This window comes from Hetaerina americana, unplaced genomic scaffold (genome assembly GCF_022747635.1).
Source record: "Hetaerina americana unplaced genomic scaffold, ioHetAmer1.1.p SCAF_10, whole genome shotgun sequence".
Classification (NCBI taxonomy): Eukaryota; Metazoa; Arthropoda; class Insecta; order Odonata; family Calopterygidae; genus Hetaerina; species Hetaerina americana.
In genome coordinates this window covers 73033596-73056056 of record NW_027286070.1, presented here as the reverse complement: position 1 = coordinate 73056056, position 22461 = coordinate 73033596, and the positions used below count along the sequence as shown (strand labels likewise).

The window sequence follows — 22461 nt, the reverse complement described above, 5'->3', positions numbered from 1 at the left end:
GCTGGGACACGATGACCAAAAGCCACCATGTATTATTTTACCCACCCTCCAAAAATTCCTGCAAAGCTTATCAATTTTGCCCACTGTGAATGTTAAATGTGCAATATGTTTATTTAATTTCAGTGAAATTTTTCCAAATGATGGAAAATTTTGCATTTCATTTATTCCAATTGTGTATAGATATAATTTGGCTATGTTTGCGCCATTTTTCTATTTCTAAATTGTTTTAGTCACCATGAAGATAATTTTCAAAGATCAAACGGTCTATTTATTTAAATCAGCTTGCTCCACGGTCGTGAAATTCAAGACATTCAAGCATCATTATATTTTGCTAGATGGGGCGCTTTGCCCTTAGGGCGGTGTTTTGTGTATGGAGTGATCAAACCTCAGGCACCTAATATATGAAGATTTCTACTACCGTCACATAAGAGTTTCTATAAAACCTGTTCCAGTTGCCAAATTATTGCAACAACTGCCGCACGGATGCTAAAATATTCCTCACTCAGGGCTGATTGGATATGCATATACTCATGTATTCAGTACTTCCGTATTTAAAAAGACATTTTGCAGATTCAATGGACCTTTCCCGAAGTGACGTGATTGAAGAGCAATGTATACATACATTAAGAACACGCTTTTTACTGATTTACTGAACACAATGATTTCTTTGATACGATATGGAACGTACGTTTCGACACTCAAACAGTTTTAATCATAGAAGTTGACCTGATAATGACGCCTAGACGTCGAAAAACGCGTTGCATATTATATTAAAAAATAAATATTAATTAGTGAACATAACAAAATGTATTATTCATTTTGACATTTTGCGATCTGATTAATTTACAGCTTTGCATTTTCAGTCACAGGATAGATGCAACAATTTCAGAGTGTAAAAATCATTCGCCTTGTTGAATTGAATTGTTGCATCGAAATGCACATTAGCGGATGACTCCGTTAAAAGTTACTGTTGCGGCATCTCCCGCAGTTTCTTTGGAATTTGTCACAGGATAGATATTTCTTGTGGAAAAATCATAATTGCATTATTGTCCAAAAGCCCATACACGGTTGAAAACTATTTGTGTGGGCAGGGTATGTAGGAAAATATTACAACTATGGGGAAAGATGGCCCCAGTACCAAAAATGTTGAACTGAGGTAGAAATTAAACCATTGGTTACTAATGGATAATATCTTTGTGAAGCGTTGTATATTCTGTCGAACATGTTGTACCTTAGATTTTGTGGTAACTATGGTAATTTGTTATTCCTTCGTAGTAGTAGTTTTGATGGGAGGCGACCGACAGCTAAGGTCATTTGCGCCATAGGGGAAGGACAGGAAAGGATGAAGGGTGGAGAGAAACCCGGCGTCGGCATTAGCCTACTCTTTACGAAAGGCGCCAAGGGGTCCGCGGCTTAACGTCCCATCCGACGGACGGCGTACTCACTCAAAGTGCCCTCCACAAAGCACCTCAAGTAGGGATCGAGATACCTCTGAAAAATATTCAACACCGCCGGGATTTGAACCCACGCCCTCAGGGTGGGAAGCCAGTACGTTAGCCCCCGCACCATCTCGATCCCCTATTCCTTCGTTCTATATATAGTTGTGTTATGTTATATCTCAGTTCTATTGTTATATCTGCTCGTTAAATATATGTCACTAATATTTTGTATGAATGGGCTCAGATAGAAGAAAGTTTAACGAAGTGATATATATAATTAATAGTGTATAATTAATAGTGTATAATTAATAGTGTATAATTAATAGTGTATAATTAATAGTGTATAATTAATAGTGCATAACTATTAAAACTTTTCATATCCAGCAACCTTCTAAGCTCTGTCATTCCCTGCCAGTCTCTTTATTCCTTCATAGTTTCCTCATATGCTGTGATTGACCATAAAACTAAAAAAGAATGAGCCAAAAATAGCCTCGACCAATGCCTCTCCGATATAAACCCCTTGCACCACTGACGCCAAATTCCGCCCGGTCCTCCCTATATTCAATCATCGAAAGTTCGGGGTCTAAAACTTATAACCCGGGATTCCGGCGGCAAGAATTCTTGAGCCAACTTGAATTATATCCGCCGAGGCGTAACATTCTTTGACCCTCTGTCCACCACTTTCCCCCACAGATGAATCCACCGACTCATCGCAGCCTCCCCCGCCGCCGCCGCCCCCGGATCCCCTCTCCGCCTCCTCCCCCCCTCCGCTCGGCGGCCTCTCCACCCCATCCCCCTTCGCCCTGTGGGACGAGGCCAGTGCGGAGCAGGAGGCGGAGAGCGAGCAGGGACACCAGCAGCGCGACCCTCCCCCGTCCCCGCACGCCTCCCTCCTCTCGCCGCCCCCCTCCGGGGACCCCACCGACGCCGCCCCATCCTTCCTCCTGGTCCTCGTGGGCAATTCCACCGTGGCCCGGCTAAGGCGGCGGGACTTCGCCAAGTATGTCCGCGTCAACCTCGCGGCCCGCCTCTCCGTCGAGTACGACCAGGTGACGATCGAGAGCGTCGTCCTGGCCCCTCCATCCATTCTCGTCAACGTCACGGTGGCGACGGAGGGGCCGGCGGGTGCGGGGCCCATGAGGGCCCTCATGAGGATGGCCCAGTCCAACGCGACGCTGCTGGAGCTGTCCGGCGAGGAGTTCAAAGTGTCCAGGGTGATCACGTCGACGGTGAGTGCCCCTTGTCTTTCCCGGCCTTGGCAGGGGTCAGCCGTTCGCTCGGGCAAGAAGGGGAACCCCGAGGGCGGGCGATTGTTTGGAAAAAATGTTTTAGAGGCAAAACAGTGTCATATATAGAAGGTAGAAAAACGATATTTACTGTCCCCCGTCACATTTTCCGGCATGTAGTATTTCTGCTTCTGCGCGGTAGTCTGCAAGTCACCGCGAAGGTGTGCGGCAAAGTTTGATTCCACAAAAGGCATGCAAACGTCAACTATAAGTTTTGCTTTAATGTTTTTTGCCAATAAATATGTAAAATATTTCAAATAATGGGAAAAGGTTAACTAATTGATATGCACAGAGGTTTCTCAGTGCCAACTACTTATTGTTCACGAGGGAGACGAACTGCCAATAACAGGAGTGATAAAAAACCATTAAGTTAAATAGTGCTAATATACCAAGCTACTTAAAAGTTTTAAAAAGATTGTCCTCAATAGAGCGGTCTTTTGCGGTTATTATGCGCGAGGGAAATGACATCTAAAATTTGTCCATTTCTACGCTTGATTTCTCTAATTTAATCTTCATGATATCTCCTATCGCAGTACGATGAGACTAGTGATGCATTTCAAACATTGTCGCTAAAGAGACCACCTCTTAGTTTATGGAAGAGATTTCATCCGTAATCTAAACTTTGCTTCAAAAGTAAATCCAATTTATTTCCTCTAACTATCAAGGTGCGCTATTAAGTTTATCATCACAAGGTTTAATAAATCTAGCGCTTAATATAATCTATTTCGACAAGTAAATCAAATTCCTTCGGAGTCCATCTCTCCTCTGGTACCCTCGCACTTAGGTTTCACAGCCAATGGGGACCCAAAAAGTATACGCTGTTCATATACTACACATTTTGCCACAGCTAACTTATGCTGAGGAGGAACACGTCCTTTGAAAATTACTAAAAATTTATTTTTCGTGGCATAATTTTTTATATCCCACAATTTTTTTGGATAACCAAATTAATAATTTAAACAAACATAAACCTTGTCGTTAGACAATGAGACTGGAAATGCTCCAAATTATATTCCGAAATAAATAAAAAAGAATTTTTTTTACTGTGATCGCCCTTACATTTTTACTCATGACGTAAGCCTGAAAGCATTCACTGAAAGAGTCGCCTCGCCGTATAACGAAATCCACGCGTCCCCGAGTTTGCGCCACTTCTGGAAACGTCGAGGAGGTCTTCAACTTTAAGGCGTCGATTTCCAATTCCGCAGTCTGTTGGCTGGTTTGGAATCTCCCCAAACGTTTCTCCCCTCAGCCTTTTTTTTATATACTTAAAAAAGAGAAAAATAACCGGAGGCAAGATTGGATGAATTTGGTGGCTGAAGTTCTGCGGGGATATTACTTTTTTAATCCGTGAACTTAAGGGCGATGTGAGCATTGAAATCATCTTTCTCTTAAACCATAGAGTGAGGTTTAGGTTTAACCATCATTTTGATGATTCCTATTTTTTGTTTGCGAGTCATTTTCAACATATGCTCAAATGTAATCACGAGAAATTCGCAGGAAAAAAGAGTATTCGCCTTGACCGAGATCCCGGTCGAAGGGAATGATTTTTTTCCCGCTGGAGAAGGATCGGAATGCTAAACCATCACCAAGCACTGCGCTAAAGATGCTGTCGTGGGATATCCCGCATTTTCGTTGGCATTGTCAACCGCGTCGCTTCAGTACTTGCGAAATAAATATAATAGCCATTCATTCCTTGGCGCCTTGAGGCATTCCCATTCGTGGATTCTTTCCTTCGCGGATGACTTATTGAGTATTCGCACTTTTTCATTCGTAGCTCATGTCTTCGTTTGCTCAGTGCTCTTCCGATTCACGGCTTAGACCGTGGACAGAATAAGACGTCGATTTCATTCCCAAAATGAGGCAATGCTCATTGCTCACTTTCTCCACAGTCGTCTTTTATTCCTGATATCATTCGCCCTTCTACGTGTAGTATCATTCACCCTGCTATGATGAAAATCCTATTTAGAGGATAATAATAATATCGCATAATTTTCATAAATAATCCAATTTTTTTTGCTCCTGAATTTGCAAAAAATTATCTTTTTCAAAACTTGACAATTGAATATCTTAATAAGCGCCTCAAAAACGAATGCCACTAAAAACGTCGTATCAATTACGATTTCAATATGAACCAGAACATATTTACAGTAAAAATATCGTACCTTGCTAGGAATTTGGTGATTTAATGCGGATCATGCGTTACCACTACAGCTGGTCTTGAGCCACTGCAATTTTGTGAAACCATAGTGTGCTCCACTGGCTTCTTCTTCTATAATATTGCCTCCGCCGTCTTTGCGAAATTTCTAATTACAAGACCAGAACCTCGCGATCAGTGTTTCTCTCACAATCAGATATCATAGCGATGTAAATTGAGCGCCATAGCAGGAGACGGAATGCATTTACCTGAAGGGTGATTTCTTCGGCCGATCACTGATCAATCTCGAGCAGCACGGAAGCAATCCCACCATCTCTCTCTCTCTTTCTCTTTCCGGTAATTGGAAATGCCTCGGTGTGCGCACATCGACGGTCGTTTCCTAGTAAACGGTCCGGATAGGCAAAGTAAATGTGCCGAGCATCATCAACTCTTGAGGACTCCTTTTAATGTGACTGTCGTAAATTTCGTCACAAGAAAACGATCATGGTTAACTTTCGGAGCATCGTGACATCGGCGGTCTGCTACCTTTCCTGTTTCTTTTTTATCTGTGCGCGAAATGTGTTTTCAGAGAGTAATTCTTGCACTCTCTTGAAGTTAATTTCGCGTCAAAAGTTAAAAAAAAAAAATTTCCGCAATCCTTTGATGGAATCTACTTGTTGCCTTTTTCTGAGTTTTCATTCATCCAGACGTTTGCTCTTCATTACTCATTAAATTTGTCTCCCATTTCGGGAATGAAATTCTTGCAAAACGTCTCCGATATACCTACATCATCATTTCCCTCATGAGAAGGTGTTAGAGAGTCCCTAATTCACGGAAGTTTTGTGTTTCGGATGTAAATGTTTCAGTAGCAGTAGGTTCAAATGTTATCTCAGTTGCCGAGTTTGCCCTTCACGCCTCAAATGACACGTAAGTACAATTAATGGATCACACACCCCGGGTCATGTCCCCGGGGGGCCTCTGATGCGAGTGGCGCCACAGAAGCCCACGCGGCCAGCAGTCAGGACAATCCCTTTCACCCTTTTCCACGCCCGCGCATTGCAAACCATCCAGCGATGGTTTATTGTAGCAGCGGACGACGCGTTTTGTTCCCCACGCGCGAGTGCGACTCCCGCCGCTAACATCCCTTGTCACTAGTCTCATGCCTAGCCGAGTACGATTCCCCTTGCTGTTTACATTTGAGGCATTGGGGGCATTCTGGTAAGCGCATATAATCTAGTAGCACTGCCAGTTCGTTGGAGGAAAAAGACCGCGGAAACCTTTCTACGACTATCGTGAAATGTTCGAATCATTTAATATGTAATTGTTTCAATTCGAATAGAAATGAACTCAAAGATGAGAGGCTTTCGATCGTCTCCCCATGGATTTGAACAGCAGAAAACTAAGATATGGGAGACGTTGCTTAGAATATCTAGTATTTTGAGGGTAGTTTGAGGATTTGTGGACTGAACGATGACTCGGTGAAAGACAAAAAGTCAATCGTATAATTAGAAATTCAATGCAAATGCGTATTTCGTGTTTAAACTAAAAGGTATCTTCCAGGTGGCAACTTCCTCCTTCAAACTTTCTTTTGAGAATGGTCATAAGCGTGACGCCGTTACATTACCATCGCCTCGTCCGTCACGGCCGAATTCAGCAGCGCGAATCCCTCGCGTGGAAAATCACTCAAAATGTGTGCCTTCGTGTGTGTGTGTGAGGGAGAGAGAGAGCTTTTCCCTCCCCACTCCCGCACAACTGCGAATGCAGCGCCAGCTCTTAGAAAAACTTTCATTACGGCCATGGACTCTACAAAAACGTAATGTTAGAAGCGGCAGCACTTTTGGACCCGTTCGCGGAGAATGGCCTGGCAAAGTTGCAGTTCAACTTCAAATCAGCCAGTATTTATTTCTCGAGAAAAAAATGTCTTCCTAAAGTTTCGATCAAATTTCTCGTCATTATCCCCCCTTGACCCTAGTTTTGCCGATCGCATTGCCTGAGGAGAATTGGCAGCGTCATTAATGATTCAGATGACTGAAGACCTGGTTATTTGCGTGAGGCCGCTTGGAGCGAAGACGGTTTCGTCGTTCCGAATGCATTTTGGCGGAGGGATCTTTCTGAAGGGACTGAGAGGCGCTTCGATTACGTCGGTGCGGCCATAACAGGGAAGCTTTGAAAACACTGTTGTCTCCCCAGGAGAAAAATTCGATCTACCATTAGGATCACTATTCTTCGATCTACGACGCAGTAAAACAATTGCGACCTGCATCTGGATGCTTATCTGAAAACAGCGCGTATCAATCATAGATATAAGACCAATCGTACATATTTTAAATTTGAAAAATTTTAATTAGAAAAATACAGTAGACATTATACTAACAGTAAAGCCATTCTAACACTTTGGGAACCAATCATTACACCAACTGTTTCTTTGTGACGATCTCTGTTGAAGATAAGGAGAGGTGTCATTCATTCATTTCAGCGATTCGATTCAAAAGTTGAAACGTGAATTTGCTAAAATATAAAGCTTCCGCCGAATAAGTCCCGTCTCCTGAATATATTTAATGTATTCGTATTTTACGATATCGGTTAGGCAGTAGTAGCTTTTAATGGGAGGCGGCCGACAGCTAAGGTAATTTGTGACATTAGGGATGGACAGGAAAGGATGAAGGGTGGAGAGAAACCCGGCGTCGGCATTAGCCTACTCTTAATAACGAAAGGTGCCAAGGGGTCAGCAGCTTAACGTCCCATCCGACGGACGGCGTACTCACTCAAAAGTACCCTCCACAAAGCACCTCAAGTAGGGATCGAGATACCTCTGAAAAATATTCAACACCGCCGGGATTTGAACCCGGGCCCTCTGGGTGGGAAGGCACCATCCAGATCCCCATATTGGTTAAGATAAAGTCCATTGCAGGAGTCTACTTGTCTTAATGCTGTCATAGAAACGCGAAAGGGTCTCGTACCTCAATCTTGAGGTGTGTGCCATTCCTACAGTTTAGTCATTAATGGCAAGGGGAACAGAATACTATTGGAATTTCCTCGCGTAATTGTATGTGAAACGCAAAAACATTGAAGAATGCAATGCTCTCTTATTTTTTGGTGGTCACGAGATGTCTACACTCGTGATATTCATGTATACACTCATTAAAAATAATTAATGGCAACTTTATTGTTTAATAATAATATATTGAGCATGGAAAATAGTTGTAAAATCTTCAGTTTGGTAGATCATTCGCCCGATGAGAGAAAATGACGAGAAATGTCCGCAATTCGATGTGAACTTCTGAAATACGTTTGTGCGCGCGTCATCATTATACGCACTTATTATTTAGATTTAATGCAGAGATAACTAAATATTGCTTTGCGTTCTCTATTATCAATTCTAGGCATGGCGTATGTGTACAAATTTCCGATTGTGAATGTGGTTCCGTTCTGTAATGTAATTTTCGTGCATTACCATACTATTTAATGTGGCATTCTTATAATTTGGGGCAATATATGCATTCTTGCAGTTGTTAAAACTTATGGCGGATTTTACAAGGTAGATTTTTCAATAAATGTTTCATAGTGCAAAGCTATTTGATCACCCATCAGGCGGAAAAGTCTTTTATAAACCCCGTGGTGCATTTTTCCCAATACATCTAGCTCTAACTTACTATCCGCGGGCGTATTGCAATCCTCTCTCCAGTTAAAACTTTTGAGGAAGTAGATTTTCGAGGTTTGCTGCTGGTGTTTGAATTGAATGCCATTCAAGCACTTCGTCCTTCACCGAAATATGTAGGAATGCTTCCTCAAGCCTAGCGGGTTTGCCACATCACTGTGGAGGAGCTATCGATTGCATTACCAGAAGCAGTCTCCATTTTAAAATCCCACCTTCGCAACTTTCGATTTGACAATTGTCAGTGATACTAAAGCGGTCTAACTTTTCACAAACCTGAGATCAGATGGTAGGATTTCGGAAGTACGTACTGAATTACGGCGTTGAGTTAGGTAGAAATAATTTCGCACTGTTTTCCGAAATATACAGATATGTTATGAAAATAGGCTGGGTTCAAGGAACCTCATTGTCAATCGACTAACTTCATAATAACTAGGCTTTCGTCCTAATATGATCATAGGTGACTTAATTACGTCAATAAGTACTAATTTATTTAACTTTTGGCTTATTTCCACGCTAGCTGCCCTAAAAAACCGCGGTAATGAGTTTTAAAACCCGGAGCAATAAGGAGTGGAGTCGCATTTATAAGGGAACTAAAGCGACTAAACGCGAGGCTCTTAGCGGCCGCCCTGCGGAGTTGTGGGAAGGGAAGGGCGAGGCTGGGAGATGAGGAGTTTTTATGCTTGAGTTGAATTTATTGCTAATGGCTCCGTTATTCGGAGCTGCTCGGCGTGAAAGTTTCGCGAACGTTAATGACTACACTCGAGAGAATTCTAAATACGATCCCTTCAGGCGTCATAGGATTCCATCCGTCGCCTTTGTCTCCCCAGTATCAAAGATATCACGTTCTGGAAATGGTAATTTAAAGTAACGGAATCGGGTTGCGTGGAACCGTATAGTTATATTTTCTTAAGGAACCCCAGAAGAAGTTTACGCATATGTATACGGTTGATATATATATATATATATACATATATATATATATATATATATATATATATATATATATATATATATATATATATATATATTAGAGTCTCTCTATTAGTATATATATATATATATATATATTATAGAGTCTCTCTTGAAGAAGGCCTCTGAGAGGGCCGAAAGCTCGAACAATTATCCGTGTGAGTGTCCTTTTAAATGTTGCTATTCTATTCTATTTGAGTTATATTGTGTCAGCCCATTATTGTGCCGCTCGTGTGAGTTTTTCCGTACAATCTTTATATATATATTTATATATAAACATTTTTAAAGTTTATATTGCACATAATAAATTGTAGGATGAGGTTTTTAACCGTGTATTATGGTTTTAATTATTGAAGGGATTCATTCATTGTAATAAAAGAAATAATTCGTCATGAAGTAACAAACAAATGATACGAAAAAAATATCAATTATTTTGTAACCATCATCCGATCATCCAGTGTTGACTTTATCGAGAAATTAAGTGAAGTCTTGAGATAGTAAATGCTATCGTCGTCATTCGTGGTTGAATCAGGAGATTGAATTGAATCGAAGATTGAATCCTTTAACCACTCCTGATTGATTCTATTAAGCCCCGATAATCAAAATAAAAAGCATCAGAACTTCTGCTTCATGTCCCGCGGTTTTCCCCCTGGCCTCTTCCCATCCATTATGTCCAAAAAAAGAAATATGAAACGTGCGTCAAGGAGAGCTCAATGAATCCATTTGGCTCTTCTTTTCCGCAGAGCGCCCCAAATGGAATTCTACCCTCGTGTTCACGTCCTCCTTCCTATCACTCTATTTGAACTTCAACTTCAATATCCAGTGATTGGTTTAGCAGTCTCTTTTCTTCTCTCCTCTACTTTTCCTAGGGACATGCCTCCGTTCCATAGAATCTCACACACTCGCGAAATCGTTCATTTGCTGCTGCTCCCTTTTTTGTGGCCTCCTCATCTGTTCTTAGTGCGGCCATGTCCTCTTCCTCAGGATGGCCTTGTTAAATAAATACCTTGAGTCATTAAGGTCCGCCGAGCTTCTTATATTATACTGGTTCCGAATGGAAACAACTGTGCTTACCCTAGACCAGTGGTCCCCAAGGGGGGAGCTACCTGCCCCCGTGGGGCGATGCTCTAGTCTACAAGGGGCGAAAAGAAGGAAGGGGGCGGCAGGGGGGCGCCGGAGGGTCCTCACAATGCGACATTTGTGAAGGCTCGGTCATCTTCCTTTTGTCTCCGTTTTAAATCTTAGTTTTTAAAGTTTATATTGTTTCACGACCTGAAAGTAATTTAAACCATGTGTTTACTTACATTTTAATGTAGGAACTGTTTAAAAATATTTCCAAGCCTTTCTCGCGCAAGGGAAATTTTTGAAGGGGTTTAATCTCATTTGATCTATTGATGGAGCATCTTCACGACACTGAGTATTTCGGCAGTAAGGTTCAGGGTGAATAAAACATCTGTTGTGGATCCGGAGAGGAATCAGCTCACCCGATAATTAGATTCGGTGTTTTTACATTAAATATTTACCTGGATCATCATTTTCCCAAAGAGTCGCTTCCAACGATATCATCAAGGCTGTATTGGTCAGTTATTTTTCACTCATCTCATGATATCATTCTTGCTATAGTACTATTGTAAAATATTTTGTATTATTTTATGATGGCGAAGTATAATACGAAAATAAACGGCCAGTATATTATTCATATTGAAATGGTTATTGTCATTTCATGAAAATATATAATAGATAGTTCAAAATGAGGACCTTTTCTCTCGTACTTTCTATCTATAGTATATACGATTGAACTTTCCCTTTGGCGGCTAGATATCAATTAAATAAATTCGCGGTTCACTGATCTAAATCACGGGGTTGCTGCAATTTTGCATTTCATTGAAGCATTTTGCATTGCATCTTTTTTCATACAATATGTAAAATTCACAATAATTCTTTGAATAAAAAGAAAATGTAAGATATATTTCGCCTTCACGAGCGAATTGAGTAGTAAGCATACTTCTTCAAAACATTCCACTTAATAATATATCATTAAATGAAAAGGTAGCCATGCTGTGGAATAAACTTAAGTTGAACCAACGCACATAAAAGTATCCAAAAATTGAACCAAAGACAATTTCACCGCAACAGTCCCTTGAACTGCCTTTCTTATGAATACAATTTAGGGAATTGAATGGACTATTACGACTCATAACGACAGAATAGGAGCCAAAGAAATATTATTTCACTTTCAACTGACTAGACCAGTATCATAAATCGAATTCGAGAGGAGCTTACTTTGCAGCCGAGTGTTTGGTTTCTCTCTATGAAAGATGGAAAAGGTGAATGGGGGCAGACCTCCCTTCACAAATTCCACACGCCCCACTCTCGAATTCGCGCTCACGTGATAAATGTATTGCATTTGTATATGAAATGTACAATATTTATATAAAATAAATAAACTGCGTTGATATTTACAGTTCACCTGAAGTGAAACTAGTGCCAATCAAGAGCAAATTGGCGTGCCTATAAATCCTGTTTTATACCAAGTATGCAAAATAAATACATATATTCAGCTTTGATTTTATCTGTTTGAAATTATGCCGCAAGCACAAATATTTTTTTGATGTTTTTCATATGATTATGAGTAATTTTATTCTATAAAGCAACCGCTTAAAGATTGCATCCACCTCTTAACATTAAATCATTCGTGCATTCCATTTAATTAATACTCGTATGTATTAAATTTTAGTTTAACAAAATTTAATATTTAAAACTTTATTGTAGAAACAGACTGGTAGGAAATGTGGAATACAGTATAATGTGGAATATCTTAAGGACGGACAAGAGTCACCTATAGACAGGGACATGACTGTGTGCCTACTATGCGAAAGGGTGTTTTCAAATTAGGCGATAAAACCTTCCAGACTTAATGCAACAATTTCAGAGCGTAAAAATCATTCGCCTTGACTGGGACTCGAACCCAGATCCCTCAATATCCGGTCGAGTGCTTTAGCCACTTAAGCTACCGAGGCGTCCTCTTAAACTCTGAAATTTTGGGGCTTTTTAAAGGAACTAGATGTTATGACGAAATACCGTACATACAATGTCACATGCATTCGTAGTCGTGCGCGAGGCGCCACTGTCCACGAGGTTAAAAGCCAACTTTAAACACGTATGGTGTTTTCCCTTTGACAAATTCCAAAGAAACTGCGGGAGATGCCGCAACAGTAACTTTTAACGGAGTCATCCGCTAATGTGCATTTTTAATGCAACAATTTCAGAGCGTAAAAATCGTTGCATTAAAAATGCACATTAGCGGATGACTCCGTTAAAAGTTACTGTTGCGGCATCTCCCGCAGTTTCTTTGGAATTTGTCAAAGGGAAAACACCATACGTGTTTAAAGTTGGCTTTTAACCTCGTGGACAGTGGCGCCTCGCGCACGACTACGAATGCATGTGACATTGTATGTACGGTATTTCGTCATAACATCTAGTTCCTTTAAAAAGCCCCAAAATTTCAGAGTTTAAGAGGACGCCTCGGTAGCTTAAGTGGCTAAAGCACTCGACCGGATATTGAGGGATCTGGGTTCGAGTCCCAGTCAAGGCGAATGATTTTTACGCTCTGAAATTGTTGCATTAAAAATGCACATTAGCGGATGACTCCGTTAAAAGTTACTGTTGCGGCATCTCCCGCAGTTTCTTTGGAATTTTTCCTTCCAGACTTATTGACCATTTTAGGAAGAACCATCCTGACAAGACAGAAAAGATTTCAACATTTTTTTCAGTCACTTCGTGACAGATTGCAAAAACGTCCAACACTTTCAAGTATGTTGTGTAATGTTTCGAAACATATGATTGATGGTTCCCGTGCTTCATAAAATGTTTCACTATTAATTGCTAAATCTGGACAGCCACCTACAAATGGCGAAGAACTCATCCTACTGGCAGTGAGTGAAGTCCTGGGTACTGTTCATGGCATAAGCCACCAAATGATAAACTAAAAATTGTTCCCCTAGGCAAAATTTAAGTTCAACGACGAATAGATGAAATGGCTGAAAATGTGGAATATATATGGTGCGTCATCCTGAGGACATTGGAATTTGCATTACAGTTGGACGAGTCAACTATGCCAGGTGATGAATCTGTGCTTCTAGCTTACGTACACGTTATTAAAGATGCAAATTTACCACAATAATTGTTGTTTGCAAGGCAATTAGAGACTGGAACTAAAGATGAATCAATATTTCCTATCGTAGAGAAGTTTTTCTGGTACAAACAAATCCACCTTCTAACATACTTGCTGTTGCAATAGACGGAGCAGCGTTCTAGACTGGTCGTTACCATGGTTGTATTGCATACTTGAGATAATATGTATCAAATGTTTTTGCTACTCGTTGTGTCATTCACCGACAACATCTAGTGGCTAAAATACTGAGTGATCGCCTTCACATTACGCATAAACATTGTAATGACAGCAGTTAACAAAATTAAAGCCAATACTCCTCATGCTATTTCGAGTGTTGTATGAAGAGAACGATGAAGATTTTAAATATATGTTACTACACACGTTTGATACTACACACAAGTTCGTTGGCTATCAAAAGGCAATTGTATAAGGCGCTTCTACAATCTTTTTGACACTGCCGTGCAGTTTTCTGAGGAGAAAGATGCTTTTCTCAGCGACAACCTTAAAGAGATTAGGAATGAGGTTGAATTTTTGCCTAAACTACATACAAAGTCCAATGAAATGAATTTATAATTGCAGAGAAATGATACTTACCTTATAAAGGCAAAATCTGCCGTGACTGTGTTTATTTCCAAGTTTATTCAAGGGCAAAATAGATCGCCGCGAGCTTTATCAATTCCCTTCCCTGTTAATGCTAGAAGAGCAAGCTGGTGTAGTTGATGATGATTTGAGAGTATTTTGTGACCATTTAGCCACCTTGCATAAAAACATGACGCAGCAATTTGAGAATCTTCTTTTGTTTGAAATTCCAGACCGGGTGATAAATCTTTTTGTCGATATTGAGGAAGTTGGAGTATTAGAGGAAGTATTAATTTGAACACAAAATGGCGTTCAATTGAAACCAAAGTTATTGATCAATTATCAAGAGTTTTGGGTACAGAAGGAGGTGTCCGATCATTATCCTACATATTGGGTGGTGGTTAAAAACTCCTCCATTCATTTCCGACTTCATATTTGGTGGATCGTGGTTTTAGGGCAGTCATTCAGCTTATTTCCAAGCAGAGAAACAGACTTCAGGTTTGTGGACGCGGTGGTTTAAGACTCGTGCTGCGTAGCATTTGATCGGACGCTGGAAAACTGGTATCAGGTCATCAATGCCATCCATCCCATTACATTTTATTTAAAGGAAGTATTTAATTAAATCAGGCAATAGCATCTCCTTAAATGACTTTTAGGCCATGAAAAACTAAAATCAATCGTCACTTAATTGCCTAACTAATTTTAACAAAACATAATTGATTATTCTATTTCCATAAATTGAAAATATTCATGTTATATAATTACTTAATTTAAGTGAAAAAAGAGACGTAAACTTCTAAAAAAAGCTTTTTTACAAATATTTGTTTTGATGATTTATTGTTATGTAAAACGTATATTCCCACCGAAGTTTCTTTCACTGTGTATTAAGTCTTTTGTGATATGAACACTTTCTATTAATTGGATTCTAAATAGACATTTTACTATTCATTGTTTTAAATTCGATTATTTCAGGGTTCCTCATTTGGTTATTTTGTTTCATGATTTTTTATTATTATTTTAAAGCTGCCGATTAGGGGGCGTTGAGCAAATGTTTATGGATCCTAGGGCCGGTGGATCGAAACATTTGGGAAACACTGCTCCAGACGGTCTCTCCTCATAATCCCACTTCTGTCTTCAGATTGCCTGTTACTCATTTTCATTTGCTCCCGATGGATTTTCACTTCCATATAATCATAGCATAAATAATAAGGCTTTAAGTGTAAAAGGCCCATTGGAAACGATTCACTACTATACAGGTGTTCCTACATAAGCTATCATCTTGTTTGGCATCAGAAATTTGGACCACGATTTAAAGTATATAAGACAATCTAGCAAATGAGTTGCTCTTAAAATATCCATACTTTCTTAGACACGATCATTTTGCAAACTGCATTTCACTGGTGCCGTTCACTTTTCTACTCCAGTCTCGACGCAAACCCCTCAACACCCTGATGGTATGGTGAAACATATATCTACGATGAAATCGTTTTAATGTTAGCATGTGGGATCGGGATGGTGTGGTGCTAACGTACCGGCTTCCCACCCAGAGGGAAAGAGTTCGAATCCCGGTAAAGGCAGATATTTTTCAGTGGTTTGATATATAGCGCTATATTCCTACTTGAGGTGCTTTGTGGGGAGCACTCCGCTTTGAGTTAGTACGCCGTCCGTCGGAGGGGACGTTAAGCTGTGGACCCCTTGGCGCCTTTCGTAAAGAGTAGGCTAATGCCGACGCCGGGTTTCTCTCCGCCCTTCATCCTTTCTCATCCATCCCTTACGGTGCAAATGACCTCAGCTGTCGGTCGCCTCCCATAAAAGACTACTGCTTTTTAACATTGGTCACTTTGGCTTGTGTAAATGTAGATTTATGTCCAGTCATTAACCTCATCCACCAACGGAAAATCGCTTCCTACATTATATCAAACTGCAATTTACAAATTTATATATATATATATATATACACTTATAATTATGAAATGTATGCAGAAAAATTAGAAATTCAGAGGTGTATAGGTGTTTCTTTCAGATAAAAGGTATCGCGCATTCCTTTCCTAGTGGTGTTATTTCTACTGGTAAAAGTTCCTTTTTAGCAAAATCCAATTTCGATTAGGACTAATAGGTGTAAATATTTATGAAGGCAGGAATTTACTAGTCTAAGCCTTAGAAAAAATATTGTTTTATTTGAGTTTGCTGACTCGAAATCTCCTTGCCGCATTATTTTGCGCATTTGCTGCCGTTCATGTCCGGTAAATTCACGCGACTCATTACGTAAAATTTATGAGCTGTTAAACCAAACCGACCTTCGGGTTGGCTGCTATATGTTTGAATTTTTTCAAATGCACGGATAAGTCAAAAACTCATTTCGAGCTTAATATGAAGAATCCATCCCTTTCAATGTAGGGCTACAATTTCCGCAATTTGATGGCGCTGCGTTGGATTTAGCCGTAAATAGAAAAACGCGGGAAGCGAGGCATGGGTCTGCGATAGATAGACGCTTATCACAATCTCAAAGTGGTGTAAAATTTTCAGGGTTCGATTTACGACATTTACCGTACACTTTTCCATAGGATCCGACGACGTAAAAAACCTTTATCATTTACGTGGTGCAAGTCCTAAAACTCCTTTTTCGTTATCTTTTCGGTAGTTTCGTTGAGCGTTGCCCGGAAAACTTGAGCAGCGCTATCTCATGGGCTTCAATATGCTCATAATCCATTGGTCTCCTCTCACCATAGTCCAGGCATTCGACCAGAAGTTAGTCCTATTCATCTCAAAACCTAGCTCCATGCGCTACAATCATAGCCGTTTTATTTCATCAGCATTAGTAATGTAACTGTTAACTACACGAAAATCTTGAGTAAGTGACCATAAATATATAATAAAATTGATAATTAGCCATACTATATATATGTAATTAGCAATAATATATCTATTATTTCAGAATTCGACGAATTGTTTGTTGTAATATTATAATTGACGGGTTGGATGAGTGCACATTCAATAAAATTCGCTGAATTTTGTTAAAAGTAATTATCAATGATGTTGAGTACATTAACCCAGTTTATGCAATTAAAGAAATAAAATATTTCCAAAATGTTTGTAGAATTTGAAATCAGATACCAATTATATCTGCTATTCACTCATTGTCTGCTTCGTTCCTACATAGCGCTATTCCCTTTAAGGATTATAATCTATGAAACTTTATATTTTACAATTTATATTAAAGGGTCCGTTTTAATGCCATAATAACTTTCATCCATCGCAAAAATTGTTATGGTGGTGTTTAAACAACTTTTTAAAGTGTTTCTCTCGTTCCCAAACATGAACTTCACACCTGGTGTCGTCGTTCTGCACGAAAGGCTTAAATAAGCGTGTCCAAGCCAAAGCTCTTAATTTAAAGTACCTCATTAAAATCTCATCATAAAATAAAACAGTTGATTAAGTGTTGCGTAATATTAAAACCACACCAAAGCCTAAAATCGATCGTTAGAGAGTTCCCATAGTGATCGATGACGCGTTGAAACCCGCCACGTACGACGACATACATTCAAATGACGACATCCGTTCAAATGAATGATTAAAAGCGAACTTTGATTTTATAGTTCGAGGATTGCAACTCGACGTAAGGGGCAAGTGAAGTTAAAAGCTTTTCTTCAGAAAAATCTGGAAAAGGACAAACTTTTTATTCGCTCTGTCTTAAGTGTACTTTTCTAATTGGGGTATTATTCCGAAATGGCTTTTCAATGCAAATACACAAACTGAAATAACAATAGATCATTCAATTCCCGGAAAATTTAGAAAATATTTTCTTACGGCACGTGAATAAGCCACTATGAATAAGCATTCGCAGGTACCATCGTTATATTGCATCGCCAATTGCTATAGACTTCAGGTTCAAAATACATCTAGTCGTTCATTTTTTCCAGTATCTCCATTAAGATTAGTTGATATCCTAGTGAATCGCCAGGAAATCCACTATTGTAAGAGTTAAAATCCATTCTACTTTCCCAGTTTTTAAGGAGTTATCAAGACAAAAACATTCTCAGCTGACTTTTTACGTGCTCCTCCTAATGTCCCCACTGTTTAGCCGATTTCGAGTTTTGCGTTTATAAAAAAGCCATTCCCTCGCAAGAACGGGTTCAGTAAAAAGAAACCTTCATTCTTCATTGTAATTTAACACAAGTTTGAACTAAAATAAATAAGAATGCGATCATAAAGGGGTAGCAGGATTACGAGAAGGAAATAATAATTTATTAACGAACTAATGCGAAAAAGGTATCTTCTTCGTCGTTGTAGGCTTCATCCAAAGTGGTTTAACGCTTCTTTTAATCTCCGTGATTTTATTAAGCATAAACTCTGGCATGTCATGAAGTAAAGTGAAAAGAGTTGAAATATTTTCCTATTTTTTCTAGAAGTGTCCTTGGAGAAAAAATATACTAAAAAGTATTGGTCCGATGCCATCCTAAACATCCAATGAGAAAAAAGGCAATGATAATAAAAAATGCCTATCAATGCAACAATTTCAGAGTGTAAAAATCATTCGCCTTGACTGGGATTCGAACCCAGATCCCTCAATATTGAGGGATCTGGGTTCCTGGGAATCCCAGTCAAGGCGAATGATTTTTACACTCTGAAATTGTTGCATTGAAATGCACATTAGCGGATGACTCCGTTAAAAGTTACTGTTGCGGCATCTCCCGCAGTTTCTTTGAAAAAATGCCTTGCTTAGTATTTATTTGAATTGCGATATGTAAAATATTGGATTCCGGCTGATGTCACTGAGAGCCACGTAATTTTTCGGGTACCGGATAGAAACCGGATGTGGCACAGCGAAAGGAACTGGCTCCCCTGCCCTTATTCGTATGGCTTGATATTGGGTAACCTCTCTGCTCACCAATCAAACCAACCTTTAGGTTAATTACTAGTTGTTTATTTGGACTACCCATTCATTGTGCCTCCTCACCTTTTGATGAGACCTTGCCCCCCCCCCCCCCCCCAATGAGAGTAGGCTGATCTAATCTTGCCAGCCCCCAACGAGATATTCCAACGAACTGTCAGAGTTCCAAGTTGCCACGATTTCTTCCCTTCCCCTCCATCATTCTCGCTTCTTATTGGTCCGCTCCGCAGTCCCTGCTGACCCCTAAGGAGGTCGCCGAGGGCAGCACCGCGGCGCTGAAGCACGAGCAGCTGGAGCGTGGGGTGTTCTCGGCCTCTGGAGCCGCCCTTGCGGTCCTCATCCTCGTGGCGATCGCCTTTGGGGCCGCGGCTCGCTTCCGCCGCGGTCGGTGCGGGGGTGCCGGCGCCAAGACGCCCCCCACGGAGCCGCCCCTGCCTCCACCCCCACCGCCGCCCCCGCTCCGCCCCAGGCGCCGCCCCCTCGCCCCACCCAAGGTGATCTACACGGGGGCGTTCGCTCTGACGCTGGGTGCCGCGGGCCGGGGGACCGTGAGGATGCCCGCGGGCGGCTGCGCCGTGCACCACCCGGCGATGGTGGGCCGGAGGTTGGGCGGCGGGCCGGTCGCGGGCGAAGGCTGGCGGAGGAAGGACGGGCGGTGGGAGGACGCCAAGGGGCTCCCGGGGCCAGTCCGAAGGCCCTGCGGCCACCCGCCCCCGGCCCAGAGGCATCTGTCACCCGTCTCGGCTTGGAATGCGACGAGCGATATCGGCTTCGACAATCCCAACTTCGAGAAGTAAAGGAATGCTGGGAAGGAGAGAGAATTATGGGAGGGTCGGGGGATGGAGTGGACGGTCGGTGGATTCGTAATCATTTGGGGCAAGGTACAGACGAGTGGGAGGGGGCATGAGTGATGAAGAGCTCTGCGCGGAAGGAAGGGAAAGAAAACCGTAAGGACGCGGTGGAGCTTCTATGGTTGTGTCATTGACAGTGGCTACAACTTGGAATTCCATTTGTAATGAGAAAACATTCGCCCTGCGGAATGGAAACGTTTTATAAGACTTGATCACAGGTCCACGAATTCCGGGCCATCATCAACCCCTATCTTTTCACATCTAATGAGCTTGATGTTTGGATATTGGACATGGGGTCAAAGCGGTCTGTGCTCTGTTGTGTGGATTTTTTTATATTTGCACGATAGCGTTTAAATCTCGTATGTCGTGTGTTTTCTCATTTTTGGGCTGATACATTTGGAGTGGAAAAAAACGACAATCACAGCATTTTGAAATGTATGACATGAAAACGGATTCATTTACTGATAGAATAGAATAGTGTTAAAGGTTTGATGACATAGACACATACCATCAGGAGTTTGAACTACTCTTGTGATGATATATCTACTTGATATTTTTCATTACTCATTTTTATTGTGATGTTAAAATGTCTCCACTCAGCCATTGTATGAACTCTTTCTATGCGTGTTTGGAAATGACTTCAGGTAGTTGGAAAACTCACAGCAATAAATCAGCACATTATTAAAAGAAAGTATTGCAAGCATTAAAGGTTGGGTGCATCTATGCTTACTGATCTGCTGAAATTTAGCAGTCAACTTATAAGTTCATTCAATTTAATTAATGTAAATTCATTGAATTTAATTTTCATCATGGCATTCAAATGTGTTGAACTCCATCTGTGAATCCATGCCATGGTCCCCAAAACTGTTGTGAATTATTATGGCCACAACTGAAAGACCTTCCCAGAGCTTTTGTGACCCTTCAACATTGTAAATCATTGATTCTCTTATCTGGTATGGTTTTGGGGAATGTTAGTTGACAGGTCATGGGACAGTTGACAAAGTTTCCCCATGAAGTTTTTCACGAGAATAAGATTTGAAAATGTTAACGAGGGGTACAAATATGAAAATAACCACAAATAACAGAGGCATTTTAATGATCAAGAGCCAGGATTCTCGAGGAATATTTTGGAGTCTGGCCCTCGTAGTTCTTCCTGAGGTTGCAAGGGAGTCCTTGACATTTAACTGAGAACATCCCGCTTCCTATAACCTAAAACAATAAAAACATGGTGTACTGACCATTGCCTGAGCAAAAATAGTTCAAGTTCTCTGCATCAAGATTTGTGCAAATATATATTTCCATATTTGTTCAAGCCTTTATGCTTCCATGGATGAATGAGAGACCAAGGGAATTGAAATGTGAATAGGAGCACAGAAGAACTTTCCATGAAGACAGATATTGGATTTGTAAATCATAGCCACATCTGTGGGAATTTTATCAATCCTTGTAAAAAGGATGGATATTATCCAGTAAGTTCCCAATTTTAGAAAATATTTTCATTCAGATAAAACTTTCATCATGTTGTTTCCTACCATCATGCATTCAGAAATTTTTTCAATGCTCATTGCTTTAGGAAAGAAAAGAAATGGCTCTGATTTTGCCTGCAAATTCACGTAAATTCTTGCACTTAGGCATACAAAGGCTAATTTTGATCCATGCTTTTGAGATGTATGTATTGAGATTTTTAGAAATAATTCTTTAGAGTACCTATGTTGAAAAAGTTAAATGAACATCATTTGCATTGTTAAACCTTTGTATAGTGTGCTTATTTCTTGGAAAAACAAAGTGCAGAAAATTTATAGAAGAGCATTATAACTTCTCTATGTCTTTAGTGCAAAAATGAAAGTAATTGAAATGTAAATTTATAGTTTATGAAATAATCTATTTTCATGTTCATGGCACTAATCAGCTGTTTGAAATACCTGTATGCACAATACATAAACTTATTTTTTAATTTCCTTATATTTTAATAATGGTAGTTCATTCTTGATTACAAGTCTCATTTAATGTGAATGACTTTTATTTGACTTGATAAATGTTTTTTTTCACGACAGCATTGTTTAATGAGATGTTAAAAAACTATACTTTGTTGTGGAGTAAAAAGAGCTTCCAAATAAATCTTCAAGAATTGTCATGTTTCACCAACATGTTTTATTTAAGCCATTCCAAAATGTACATGAGAGACTCAGGGAGTTAGTTCCATCAAAGTTTCTTTATTTTTAGGCTTTCATTGATCAAAAATTTCAAATGAAAAAACTCAAAACTCATGCCATTATATATGAAATCGTATGTATGTGTACCTCTATCCAAAAGATGAAGTATCTCTGACAACTTAGCAAAGTGAAAAAAATCATTGGAATGTGTACCAAAACAGAGATTATGAATAATTGTGACATGTTTTCCATCAGGAGGTTTTTTGTAAAATTTTTTATGGAAATTTTATTTTTTTCAAAAGATGGGTATCAATTGTAAACAGAAAT

General features: G+C 40.1%; 1 protein-coding gene across 1 annotated transcript in view; it reads left to right on the top strand.

The window, feature by feature from the left end:
- The window catches only part of LOC139700241 (uncharacterized protein C6orf132 homolog), a 48671-nt gene extending 26549 nt beyond the window's left edge, over window positions 1-22122 (top strand). Inside the window, exons 3-4 of the mRNA XM_071598862.1 lie at window positions 2133-2668; window positions 19361-22122. Of these exons, the coding sequence (XP_071454963.1) occupies window positions 2133-2668; window positions 19361-19927 (1103 nt within the window). The 3' untranslated portion in view covers window positions 19928-22122. The remainder of the gene's footprint in view (window positions 1-2132; window positions 2669-19360) is intronic.
- Window positions 22123-22461: the final 339 nt, after the last annotated feature.